General features: G+C 45.3%; 1 protein-coding gene across 1 annotated transcript; it reads right to left on the minus strand.

Moving 5' to 3' along the window:
- Positions 1 to 1,328: 1,328 nt before the first annotated feature.
- LOC138246299 (galactoside alpha-(1,2)-fucosyltransferase 2-like) lies at positions 1,329 to 12,536 on the minus strand. Its single transcript, XM_069200773.1, has one exon. The coding sequence runs from the start codon at positions 12,505 to 12,507 to the stop codon at positions 11,473 to 11,475; it is 1,035 nt and encodes a 344-aa protein (XP_069056874.1). The 5' UTR covers positions 12,508 to 12,536; the 3' UTR covers positions 1,329 to 11,472.
- Positions 12,537 to 13,173: the final 637 nt, after the last annotated feature.

Genomic DNA, 13,173 nt, shown 5'->3' on the forward strand with positions numbered 1-13,173 from the left:
AGCAAGTTGGTTCAGGACAGTAAATGCTGTACTGATTCACCCAGAAAAGTTAAGATTTATACCTGGACGCTGGTTGAGATTAAATACTCATTTTACACCACAGAGTTGCGGGCACAATCCAGATTCCTCAAGCAGTTTTTTACTAGATGCAGAAAAGTCTTTGACCTAGTGAACTTGGAATGTTTATGGTCAGTGCTGGAAAGCTTCCATTTCCCTCTTGCTTTGCCTGGTTAATTTGCCATCTCTGTAGAGGGTCCAGTGCAAGCCTAGTGATAAATGAAAGGCAAGTTGGGGCTGTTGGAAAGATGCACAGCACTCAAAAGGGTTTTCATAACCCACATTTTGTACAACCTTTGGTTTAATATATAAGTGGCAAAAATAGATTCGTGCATCCAGAGTATTCACTCTCCACATATAATAGTATGCTTCTATCTGAAACTACAAAGAGATTGATTAGAGTACATACTATTAGTTGTATCAGAATGTTTAGAGTTGTTGGTCTATCAAGTAAATGAGAGAAAAACAGATTTGATTCTTGTGCAGGTCTCTCTGGTTAATACCCATGAAACTTTTTGGGTGAATGAAAGGACAGTCCTAAAATATATAAGGGTCTGGACTAGGGTGGATCAAAATAGGCTAAACTGTGCACCATGCCCAAATAGAATTCAGACATATTTTAATGCATGAGGACACCTATAGCTTTCTTTGATGATAAAATTGGCTGTGTTTAAGGCTTGAACCATTGACTATTGTTTTCAAAATGTGTCATTCAAGCTAAACTGTTTTTTTTTGCTATGATAAAAAATTATATGAAGGTTGTGATGCCGATATTCATCAAAGAATAAGGAAGTTGGCACAGGTTGTTGAGCCATGAAACATTATGGCCCTCATTATGAACATGGCGGCAATCACTGCTCCGCCGGCGGTGGCGGTAATTCCCGCAAACAGGCTGGTGGTCCGGACCGCCAAATAATGAAGCACATGAGAAACAGCCAGCGGGAAATCCACACACCACCAGCATTGGAGTGCCAACAATGACGGAAGAGGCCGCCCACAGGCCGACGGAAAGGCCCCACCCGCTCAACAAATAATGAAGCACAAGACCACCATTAGTTCCAGGGCGGAAACCACCACCACGCAAAGCCACGGAATGACCCAAAGAAAAGGAAACACTCACCGTAGGCACACACAACACGCTGAAGCAGACATGGAGAGAGAGTTGCAAATAATGCCAGTCCTGCTCCTTGCAATATACCTCCATGACCGCCGACGAAGGCGGCGATGACGGTCAGTGCCGCAAACTAGTAAACAAGGGAAGAAAGGGCATAGTTGCACACCCATCCACCCCACCCACCCTGCAACGCACTCCCAACCCCTCCGACCATCACAAGCCATACACACCAGAACAAGAGGTACTTACCCGACACAAGGCAAATAAAACCTGCCCAAAGTACACACATGTGCACACCACACCCCACAATGAAACGATGAACCACGTCTCCATATTTTGCCAACAGCACCACTGGGCACACAAACTTTAATACAAAATGAAATATGAATGTCCAAATAAGGCCATTGGCCAGTCCATGATAAACATGCTGAAAAGCCCAAATGGCCCGAACTTGACTCCTACATGTGCACATGGTACTCCACGGTAAAGGGACATCAATGGGGCAGCCAGGCACCTCAGGGAACAGGGGCAGAGGGTGGTGGGGGTGGGGACTTTCGTCTGGGAGGGGGGCTTGGGCTTATGTTTGGGAGGTGGAGGGGTTTGGGTTTGCTCTAGGAAGGTGGAGGAGCGGGCTTGGACTGGGGGGTGGCAGATGGACCAGGGGCATCAGGGGGCTTCTTCCTCTCTGGGGAAGGGGCACGGGAATGGGAAGGGCAGACTGGGGCGGACTTAGACGAGGATTGAGTGGACAGGGCAAAAAGATGTGCACATTTAGGGACGAGACGGAGTGGGCCAGTGGGTTCGAACAGGTAAACACAGGACAGGAAACATTTTTTAGGGGCAGTTGGGGTGGACATGGAGAAAGGTGTGGGAGTGGAGGGAGTGCTTGTAACTGGTGTAGGTGTGCTGGACGTGGATGCAGGTGCCTGTACTGTATGCTGAGGTGTGGTGGATGTGTGTTGAGTGGGTGTCTGGGAACGTTTGAGTGTCTTGGGAGAAGGGGGGTGGACACAGTGGGACAAGACAGGCTGCCAGTGTGCATGGATGTTGTCTGGGTTTCTGCAGGTCTGGTGAGTGTGCTGCATGTGTCAGTCAATGTCGTTGTGGTGAATGGAGGTGTGGTGCCTGGGGTGCATGACTGGATGTCTGATGTTGTGGTGACTGCAAGAATGGGGCCGGCAGCAGTGACTGAGGGCGCAGTGCTTGTGGGTGTGCATGTTGAGGTGACAGACAGGGAGGCAGGAGAGGGGAACACACTGGGGGAAGTGGATGTTGTCGTGTGTGCCTTTGTATGTTGCTGTGTGTATGCCTGTGGTGGGAAATGTGGTGCTTGTGTTTCTCTGTGTGCTTCTTGTGTGTTGAGGTGTGTGCATGACTGCCTGGATGTGTGCTTGGGATGGGTGAAGGGAGTGGGGTGCTGAAAGGGGTAGAGGTGGTTGGAGGGGGGACGGAAATACCAGGGACACTGGCTGCCATCAAAGAGGAGGCCAGAGCCTGAAAAGATCTCTGTAGGACAAACATGGCACCGTGAATGCCTTCCAAATATGCATTGCATTGCTGCATCTGGGATGCTAGCCCCTTGATGGCATTAACAATGGTTGTCTGCCCTACAGAGATGGTCCTCAGGAGGTCAATAGCCTCCTTTGTGAGGTCAGCAGGGCGAAGCAGACACCCACCATTCTGGGTGAGCGGGCACAAGCAACTGGGAGGGGGTGATGGCATGAGGGATGGTGCAAGATGACACAGAATGGGTGGGCCCACTAGGGTCTGCCACCACCAGGGAGCTCCCATCGGATGAGGTATCAGAGTCACTACCGCCAGTGGTAGTTGCCTCCCCCGTGGTACTCCCCCTCCAACCCACTGGTCCCCTTGGCGTCGGTCGACTCTGTATCCTTGGAACAGTGAGCCACTGCATCCCCACTCGCCGGTGCCACTGCTCCCTAGCCAGATGATGCTAATGTACACAAAGAACACAAGAGCACAGAGTTCGGGAGACAAAACATGAGAGAAATCTGTAAATACCTGAATGGATGTACATATTTGGTGCACACACACTCCCATCCAGCTTACACACCTACACGCAGCACCTACAACTATATTCATGACTATGCCCCTGACTAGTGGCCAGTACCCCAGCATAACACTAATTTCCCACAAGACAGATGGACCTGATGAACTTTGAGACCGGCTTCTAATAATTTCCATTCCCATGGAGGGCAGGACGGCTGGAAGACACCTGTCAGAGTGCCTGGCACTAGACAGCATAATACTACAGCACCCAAACACGCTGCTGTGCTGCCTTCAAGTGCCCATCTAAATCCGGATAGGTCACCTCCAGAATGCAGCACATTAGGGGAGTCAGGGTCCGATGTCCACCCCTTCCTCATTGGGAAGCCTTCCCCAGCAGGGCCTCGCAGGTCGTCCTGGCCCAGCGCTTCAGGTCCTCCCACTGCTTCCTGCAGTGGGTGCTCTGCCGGTTGTAGACTCCCAGGGTCCACCCCCCCGGCGATGGCCTGCCAGAGTCCCCTCTTCTGATGGGCGTTGACCAGTATGGGACACACTGAGAAGAAAAACATAGGTCAGGATATGGTCATCTGATACAGCTGACAATACTTCCACTATGGGACGGACACTTCTAAGGATCATTTCACCACCTCACTCAGAGTACTTGCCACACAATCAACACCTGTGCAGTTCCATATCGACCACACATGCATACAGGCATCCTCCACCATCACACACATCCATGCAAGGCAACTGCCTACTCACCTGCTCCTCTGGTCGCCCATGTAACTTGGCATACAGGGATAGGACCCCGTTCACCAACTTTTCCAGCTCCTCCGTGGTGAAGGCCGGGGCCCTTTCCCCTGTGACTCGTGCCATTAGAGTAACCAGAGTCAGGCCACAGCAGCACACTCAGTGGAGTACTTGCATGCACGGGATCCCGGAGTCAAGTGAAATTGTGGAGACGACATGGCATACGCTCTGCGGCGGTGTGCACCGTCACTGGCGGTGATCATGATAGGCCCAGGTTCCCCATTGACAACCATGTAAACCAATAAATGGGTGCACGGCGGTGAACACCACCTTACGCCATCACAACTACCGCCAGCGGAATGAGGTAATTTCCACTCCTTTATCTCTGGATGGCAGGAGGCTGCCATTTTGCTAGCACCACGAACATATTTTATTGTCAGGAGCCCTATTTAGGGCCTTCGGGTCCTAGCCCTTTGTTGCCTGCCCACACGAGTGTCTGTTCCTCACATCAGTCCAGAGGTATCACTGCATACATGTCCCAGATATTGTACATCAGTGTTCCCCAACCCCCGGGCCGCGGACCGCTGCCGGTCCGCGGATCCATCGGCACCGGGCCGCCCGAGGTCTTCAAATCTTGAAGGCATGTTTAAATACAATTAAATTACAATTATTAAATCAAAACAAGCGGGCCACGGAAAAATGATCAAACATTTACTGGTCCGCGGCGATAAAAAGGTTGGGATTCACTGTTGTACATCATCCATCGCTTGTGTGTGTAACCAACGTATTGTACAGCAGTTATTCATACACAACATGTTTGGAATGTATATGGGTGTCCCTCATATGTGTTTTTTCCCCCCCATAGGTACAGACCCATGTAGCGAGGGAGGGCCCCATCTGTGTACAGACCTCTTGTTGATTTGGAAACCATGGTGGAACATCACATCATTGTCACTTACAGACTCAATCGTGCAACAATCTATGACCTATTTGCTTTACTAGATCCTGTACTGATCCCGGATAATAGGAATCAGCATGCCATCCCTACTGAAGTGCAAGTGCTCTCTATACTCCATTTGTTGGCTACGGGCTTATTTCAGGTGACAGTGGGCATGGGTGCAGGGTTCTCACAGCCAATTTTTAGCCTCGTACTGTCCAAATTCCTGGATGCATTTGTTCAGCACCTGCAGCACCTGCAGACATATGTCAAGTTTCCCCAAAAGGCTGAACTCCCTGCCATCAAGTCTAAATTTTATGCCTTTGCTAACATTCCCCATGTGATAGGTGCCATCAATGGCACCCACATAGCTCTAATCCCCTAAAAGAGTGAATGAACAGGTGTACAGGAACAGGAAGAACTTCCACTCAGTGAATATACAATTGGTGTGTGCTGCTGACCAGTACATTTCACATGTAAATGCCAGATTTCCAGGATCAGTGCCACACATGATAAAAACAACTACAAGGGGACAGAGGATGGCTTATAGGAGAGTGTGTATGACTATGGATCAGTACATAGCTGACAGCCAGGCTGTATGCAAGTAATGGCACTTTGTTACAGTCCTGTTTCTCCCACTTTTGCAGATGATTCTGGCTACCCCAACATGCAATGGCTCCTGACACCTGTGAGAAATCCCAGGACAAATGCAGAGAGGAATTATAATGAGGCCCATGGATGTACATGGACGCACTAGGAGGGTGATTGAGTGCACTATAAGTCTCCTGAAGGCTAGATTTTGTTGCCTCCATCTCTCTGGGGGATCCCTGTGCTATGGCCCTGAGAAGGTGTGTAGAATAGTGGTGGCCTGCTGCATGATGCACAACGTGGCTGTAAGGAGAGCTATCCCCTTACTAGAGGAAGAGGGTGCTGTACATCCAGACCTGCTACCTCTGAAAGGGGATGAGAGTGATGATGAGGATGAAGAGGGGGAAGATGTCCACTCCAGGAACCAGCTGATCCAACTATACTCCCAGTGACTATGAGGTACTGTTCACTGATGATGTTGTTTGCACTGCATAATGTTTGTCTGACTCATTTGTTTGGGGATGTGGGGTCTGTAGTCATTGACACTGAAGAATAAGGTGGCAGCGCCATGGAAACAAACATGGTGTACATTTACTCCAGACGATGTTGTGCATGGGCTACCATTCCTGAAATAAAGGTATGATTTTGAGATTGACTGGCAAATGCATTCACATTTACAACATAATCTACATAATGACAGGGGACATAGGAATTGGTGTAAATGTGTTTTATTTGGTATCACAAATGCATTGGTGCGCCGTACAGTGATAGGGGGTGGGCGTATGGTGGATGTCCATACTAGGTACATGGGCTCAGCAATTGGTGGCAGTGGGTATAGGTCCATATGTCCCTTGCAAGTTGTTAAATTGCTATCTGCGGGTGAGGATGGTAGCACAGTGGCCGTTCAGTATCACTTCTTTGTGGGGGCCTTGGTCTTGGCAGGTGTTCCAGTGCCATATCTGGGTCTGAGGACCTGTTTGAGTGTTTGGTGCTGGGATGCAAGGGTAGGGGTGCTGGTCCCTTGTGTGTCCTCTGCCAGTGCCACCAGTCCAGTTGCTGCTGCAGATGTACAGGGCTGGTCTGTGTCCTGGCCAGTGGTAGGGGCTTCCAGGTTTGTGGGGGTCTCAGACTGTGCCTCTTCTAGTCCAGTCCTCCAGGGAGTCCAGAAAGGCCCTCTGGGTGCTGGATGGCCAGTACCCTCTCCTCCCAGTTGGTGTGTTCGAGGGTGTAGGTGGGGGTCCTCCACCAGTCTTCTGGACCGCAATGTTTTGCCTGGATGCTACTGACCTCACCTTCCCGGGCAGGTCATTCCATCTCTTGCAGATGTTGTTCCTTGTGCATGGATGGTTTCCCACTGCTTTGACCTTGTTTACTATAGTCTGTCATAACTCCATCTTCCTGGCGATGGGTGTGTGCTGGAACTGCGTCCCGAAGATTTGTGGTTTGACCTTCAGTATTTCGTCCACCATTGTTCTTTGCTCGCTAACTGTGAAGTGGGGCTGTTTAGGGGGTGCCATGGTGTGTGTTGTGGGTGGTGTGTTGTAGGAATATTGGTGATGGTGCTGTTGTGTTGTTGTGTGTGTGACTTGTATGATGTTGCGTTCAGTGTATGCGTGTTGTGTTGTCAATCTCAGTTGTCCTATTGGCAAAGGATTGTGGGGTGTGTATGTGAGTGTTTTATAGTGTTGTGGATGTGTGTCAGGTGGGGGGGTTCAAACTTGCCAATGTGTGCATTTCTTACTGTTGGGTCCACTTGCTGGCCGTGGCGGTCCATACCGCCAATGGTCATTCAACATCCACTATCCACAGCAGTGATTTGTGCATCATTATTTGGAGGACAGGGGATTTGTCTGCTTGGCGGTGGCGGGGTGGGGTGTGCAGCCTTTCCGCCATCAAGGACCCTGGCGGTGGCTGGAGGTAGCAGAATTTTGAGAGGTTTCTTTTTTTGGCATCATTATTTGGCGGTGGGCTTTTCACCACCAATGATGGTCTTCTGTTCACCGCGGTCGGCGGTGTTTCACGCCATGTTCATAATGACCACCAATATGTGCAATATGCGAAGTGAAATGTTAAGTTTACTTTTTTAGATCACCAGCAAATATATCCACTGATATTGAGGTCCTCCTTTTCTCAATATCGGCAACAAAGAAGTTCTGTGCAGGTGAAACTGGGAAATGTATCACTAAACGGGGTGGGGTTTGATTTGTTTCAAAGAATTTTTAAATGCTTTGTCCACCTTTATCTGCTTACCTGAACAATTCTCTGCTTAATAACAAAGAGAATATTAAACTCAAATGGAGTGGAAAAACAGAGTTAAGGTAGCCAATGGGGAATTGAAGAGTGCTAGTATACTCACTCATGCCAAGCCCAATGTGTACTAATTTGTGCTAGATGTAATTTTTTATGCATACACTGTCCTGGAAACGGTTCATCTTAGCAAAACCGATCCTCATATTGTAAAGAATAGGTCCTAATGCAGTTTTCTGTTATTTGGATGCATGTGGTTTGAGATTTTCCCTGCTGTGGGAAAGATCATGAAACCTCTGGAACTTCATATGAAAATGTAATCAATTAATTTCCATGGCCTGCTTGAGAACTTCTCCATGACATGAAGTCACCTAAGCAGTTTTTATTTAGGAAAATTTGCTGCTTCTTTTCTCTACAGCAGTCTGGGATTCTGGGACGCACATTCAAGGGGGCCATGACGGCCTAGAAAATTAAACAATTTAAACAGATTATTGAAGTGTATACAACTAATGAAGCAAAATATCAAAATTAAAAATGTTCAAATAGTCTGTAAATGTGAAGAAATTTGAAATTGGAGGCTAAAATCTAAGTTGGAATCTGCAGATTGATTCACGGGAACGGTGTGAGTTCGTCAAAAAGAGTATGCTATGGACAATGAGTGTTCTCAATTGAAGTTATAAAAGCTCCAACCTTCCCAATAAAATTATATTTTTGATTTTCTTTTTATATTTGTGCATTAAATAAACTATTTTATCATTTGTGTATTTTCTGTATTTTGCGTATTGGTTTGCAGTTCAAATCACTGAAATTTCCTAGGCCAGGCTCCCCGGCGTCAAGTGATGACCTAGTGGTGGTCCCTGGATTCTATAATGAATCTTTGGGGGTCCCTGAGTTTCAATAATGATTACGTGGGGGTCCACAGGAGTCAAAAGGTAAAGAACTACAGCTGTCCAGAGTAGGGCTCTGGCAGTCTGGCATAGTATTAAAATACAGGTAAAAGCTTAGTGTATGACATTGATAATGCCAAGTGATGCTTACATTATTCATAATATTACAAAAATATTTTTTGCATACAGATTGCATCAAAGCATTAATTGATTCATTGTATGTGTTATAGCTAAATAGGATTCAGATCAATGGTTACAACATAGGGGACGAATATTTCTTATTATGTAAAATGTTGCACGTGTGTGTTGAGCCGCATCTAAAGTAAATGAATGGAAAGCAACCTTCAACAAAGCTGAGGTATTGCATCTCTTTGCATTTGAATGTCTGTCACCTCTTGATGTTGACTTATGCCATATTGAATTGATAGGGCTGGTTTTGAGGTAGTAAGATCATATTTTTCTCCACTTTCAGGACTCATTTGTAGGTAGGTTTCAATATCTTATTTGCATTGCTGTACCTTTGTCCAGTCCTTCGGTTTTATTCCTGACAAATGCCTTTGTCTGAGGAGAGAACAAGCTGATATTTTCTATGCTCATATATTTCTCTTTCCAATTAGGAATTGCATCTGGAGAAGTAATCAAAACTATTTATTTATTTCCTCATTTTTACAGGGCACATTATACCCAGTGGGTATCAGTGGGTTTTATTGTAGAACAGGACGATGCATAGCATCATTACATAGAGCAAAATTAAACACCATATACCTGGATCAAGAATGTTCACCTAAGCATCGAAACAGCAACAGGGCACACCCAGAGGGACGTAATGCAGGGCACAAGAAATGGGGGAGCTAGGAAAAAAACTGGGAGATGTGCCGTGAAGAAGAGCTCAAGATAAAATGATTTAGCTCAAAAGACACTGCACAAGAGAGCAAGAAGAGAAGGAGATAACCACAAGCCAGAGGGCACAACTACTACTCCAAAAGCGGGTTGAACAAGAACGTTTTGAGCTTTTTTCTCAGAATTTGAGTAGTGTTTCTAAACATCTCATGGTGGAAAAGAGTTCCATAGAGTTGACTCTGCACCTGGAAATGGTTGTTTTGTCACCTTTTGAGTTCAGCACTTCTTACTTTCTAAAGTTATATTTTAGAGACTTCTCAGGCTTCAACTATCCCCTAACATGAGGACAAATGTATGTTGGTAAATCAAGTTGTGCATTTTAAATTATCTAATTTGATTGGCTGATTCAGGGAAGTGGATCTTATTTAGACTTAGAAGATGTGGTGAACTGATTTGGGTACCAAAATGTAATTCAACTGATCATATGGGCTCATTCACGTCAACCGTATTAGATCATTATATTTGATTGCCTACATTAGTCAATTACATTGCCAGGTTCCTCCAATCTATTTTCTTTCTGTGTGCAAGAAAGTTTTAATTATCATACATAATAAATGCCCGTGTTATCTATTCTACTTCATAAATGACAGGAGATCACCAAAGAGACATCATGTTATATTTTAAGCACATATGATGGAGTCAGTTGTTTGCCCTACCAAATGCATCTTCCAAAAATAGTGGGGTTACAAAGCTTTAGCTAAGTAACTAAACAGTCAATTTACTGAAAGGCTAATATTTTAATAACTTAACAGATTCTTTCGGAAATCGAACTAGCCCTGTTCACATAAAGTGTATATGTTCATATTTCCCCTATGGAAGTTGCTGTCACCGATTTTATACTCATCTCGTCTCTCCATCCGACTTCCTGATGAATAGTTAGTTTTCAAATGTCTATTAGGCACTTTTATGTGGTACTTCAAAACAGCACTAAAAAGTAACGTTTTCTCTCAAATATAGGGCCTCATTTTCAAGAAGTGGTGCATCGGAACTGATGCACTAGTTTTCCTTCGCCAGCCCTGGACCCCTTAACAACGCCATGGCAGTGCTGTATTCATGATACAGGGATCCATGGCGCAGGATTCCACAGTTGATCAGAAATTCTGATGCATTTGTGATGCTAAACTGACGCATTGCTGGACTAGTGTCACAAAATTGATGCTACTCCAGCAATGTAAGGGGGGAAATGTTAAGAAGCCAGATGTCACTTCAATGCCTGCTCTGAACAGGCATTAACAAATTTATGCTGTGAGGAGCAGAATGGCGCAGTGAAATCTGGTAGATTTCACTGTGCCAGTTTTGTGTTGCTTTTAATGGGAGAACACCTAACTTGCATACATTATACCTGGTGCAGGTACAATGCGGTGCAAGGCTTCACAAACTCGTACAATGGTCCAGTTGCGCCAGTTTGTAAATATTCGCACTGTAGGGGACTTGTTTGCACCACTGCTGCACCAAAAAACAATGATAGAACGGTGGCACAAGGGGCTTGTAAATTAGCCTCCTATTTTTTCATCAGATCTGGGGAGAAAACTGCAAATCCTGTGTAACAGGAGTAGATCTTTTCAACATTAGAGCTTTATTACATCACCTACCCATTCTTATCTTTTTGTGTCGAATTAGCACATGTAGGTAGAACTGCTGTGCTCAACTTTTGTTTGATTAGTATCATCACTTATAGAAAGCATTTCATGGTGAGCTAATACCACTGATCACTGCTAACATTAAATCCAGTTTAGCTTTTGTTGGACACCAGTGTGGCATATTTAGCTCAGTGCACATCCAGATACAATAGTATTAGCTCACATTCTTCTGCAGAAATGCAAATTAAAAAATTACAGTAGAAATATTTTGACACCACATTCACATCCCCATCTTAGTACACAAATTAGCACTAGCTAAATTGCGAAGTTTTAGTCCAGCTGTGAACATGTGACCTAAATCATCTCCCTGAAAGTGTCACTGTGAATTATGTACAGTTTGTATCGTCAATTTTTCCCTGACAGAAGAGGTGAAAGGTCCGCAGGAATACCAATCCATTCAGGCAGAAAAGCAGCATCATAATGGAAGAGTTTGAGGAACCTGGAATCGGGTAAAGTGAAATTATCCAGGTAGATCATCTCTCCACCAGCAAGGTAACCTGCCCAAATCCCAAAGGTGCCTATGGTCATGATGGTGTGATTGCAGTGGGCAAGGAGAGAAAAGTCTTTACCAGGAGACGATTCATTGCTATCACCAGAGAAGTAGACATCTCCCCTGGAGTTATTAATATTCTCTTTACACCACTGCATTCCATTGCTTGTCACTACAAACACAGGCTCCTCATATTTATTCCGAAAATAAGCCATAGCTTTGTCCAAATAGCCTTTATCAGCTACCACCCCTTTCCAGGAATTTGGCATGGTCCGCAGATAGTCCCCTCGTCGAACATGAACCCCAATGTAAGTTACATTCTTCCGAGAGCCCTTTATGTTTTTCAAGTACTCATTTGCTTCCTGCTTTATAAAATCATGGAATGTGAACTCTCTTAGGATCTCATGTCGGATGTGATGGTAGAAGGTCCACGAGCAGGGATAGCCTGTCAAGTAGACGTATTTTCCACTGATGTTCTTGTATTCTTCAGACATCCAGTCATGCAACCCATAATACCTCCACTTTATCTTCTTAACTACGCTCTCATGCAGCTGTGGCAAAGTTATCTTGAAGATAGGTGCTAGCCAGTTGTACATCCCTGGAAGTATGTAAGCTGGGCGGCCATTGAGCTTGGCCAAAGCATACAGCGTTGCATACTCGCCCATCTGATTGCCTAGCCGGCCAATGGAATTCACAGTCCACATCCCATCCGCCATGACTTTGTTCTCATTCTTTACACTTCTTGGTTGCTCGTGGAAGCCGGTCACGGGGAGTAGTGTGTACTCAGTCTTCTGGTGATGTACAAAATTATAGTAATAAGACACAGAAAAGATGCAAAGAATAAAGAAGAGAGCAAGTATGAGGGGGCACCTCTGTCTAATCTCAGTCATCTCTGGACGCAGGCTGCACTTTCACTGGTTGACCTGCACAAAAAGAAAAAAAGACAGAAAATTAGTTCACTTCACTTTAACTAGTGACACCTACTTCTCATTCATCTACCTTAAGGTGAGGAACAATAAGAGAATTTTAAACTGTTTTCAATTCTTTTACAAAGATTCCAAGTATATCCTAGGTATGACAATATTTTTCCTAATAAACAAAACTAAAATGTATCAGACGCAGGATGGTGTCGCTCCGGTGGGCACAGTTCTTCTCAGGCTAGGACTCATTACTGTCAAGATTTGGCATGTGATCTAGAGTTGTCAGAGTCCTCCTTGCACACCTAGCCATAAGCTGCTAAGTTAAGTGATTGCTGCAGAAATTAGTGTACAAACTATAGGTTATAAATTTGGATCCCAGCAGGCCTCACTTAAGCTACTACTCTTTTGAGGTTGGTTCCACAAGCACCGTTGACTAGTAATGACAAAATTTATTTGTACTGCTGTGAAATTGAACAAAACTATTGTACGCAGTGAAATATATTATAGTCAAAACTTGTTAAATTAATAATTTAGGCCAGCACTCTTTTCCAGGAATATAGCATGTGTACCACATGAAACCTTATGCAAGTCAGTTTTTCACACATCCCAAGTACTCCTGATCCTCCTGCCAGACCA

This window comes from Pleurodeles waltl, chromosome 7 (genome assembly GCF_031143425.1).
Source record: "Pleurodeles waltl isolate 20211129_DDA chromosome 7, aPleWal1.hap1.20221129, whole genome shotgun sequence".
In the NCBI taxonomy this organism is placed as follows: Eukaryota; Metazoa; Chordata; class Amphibia; order Caudata; family Salamandridae; genus Pleurodeles; species Pleurodeles waltl.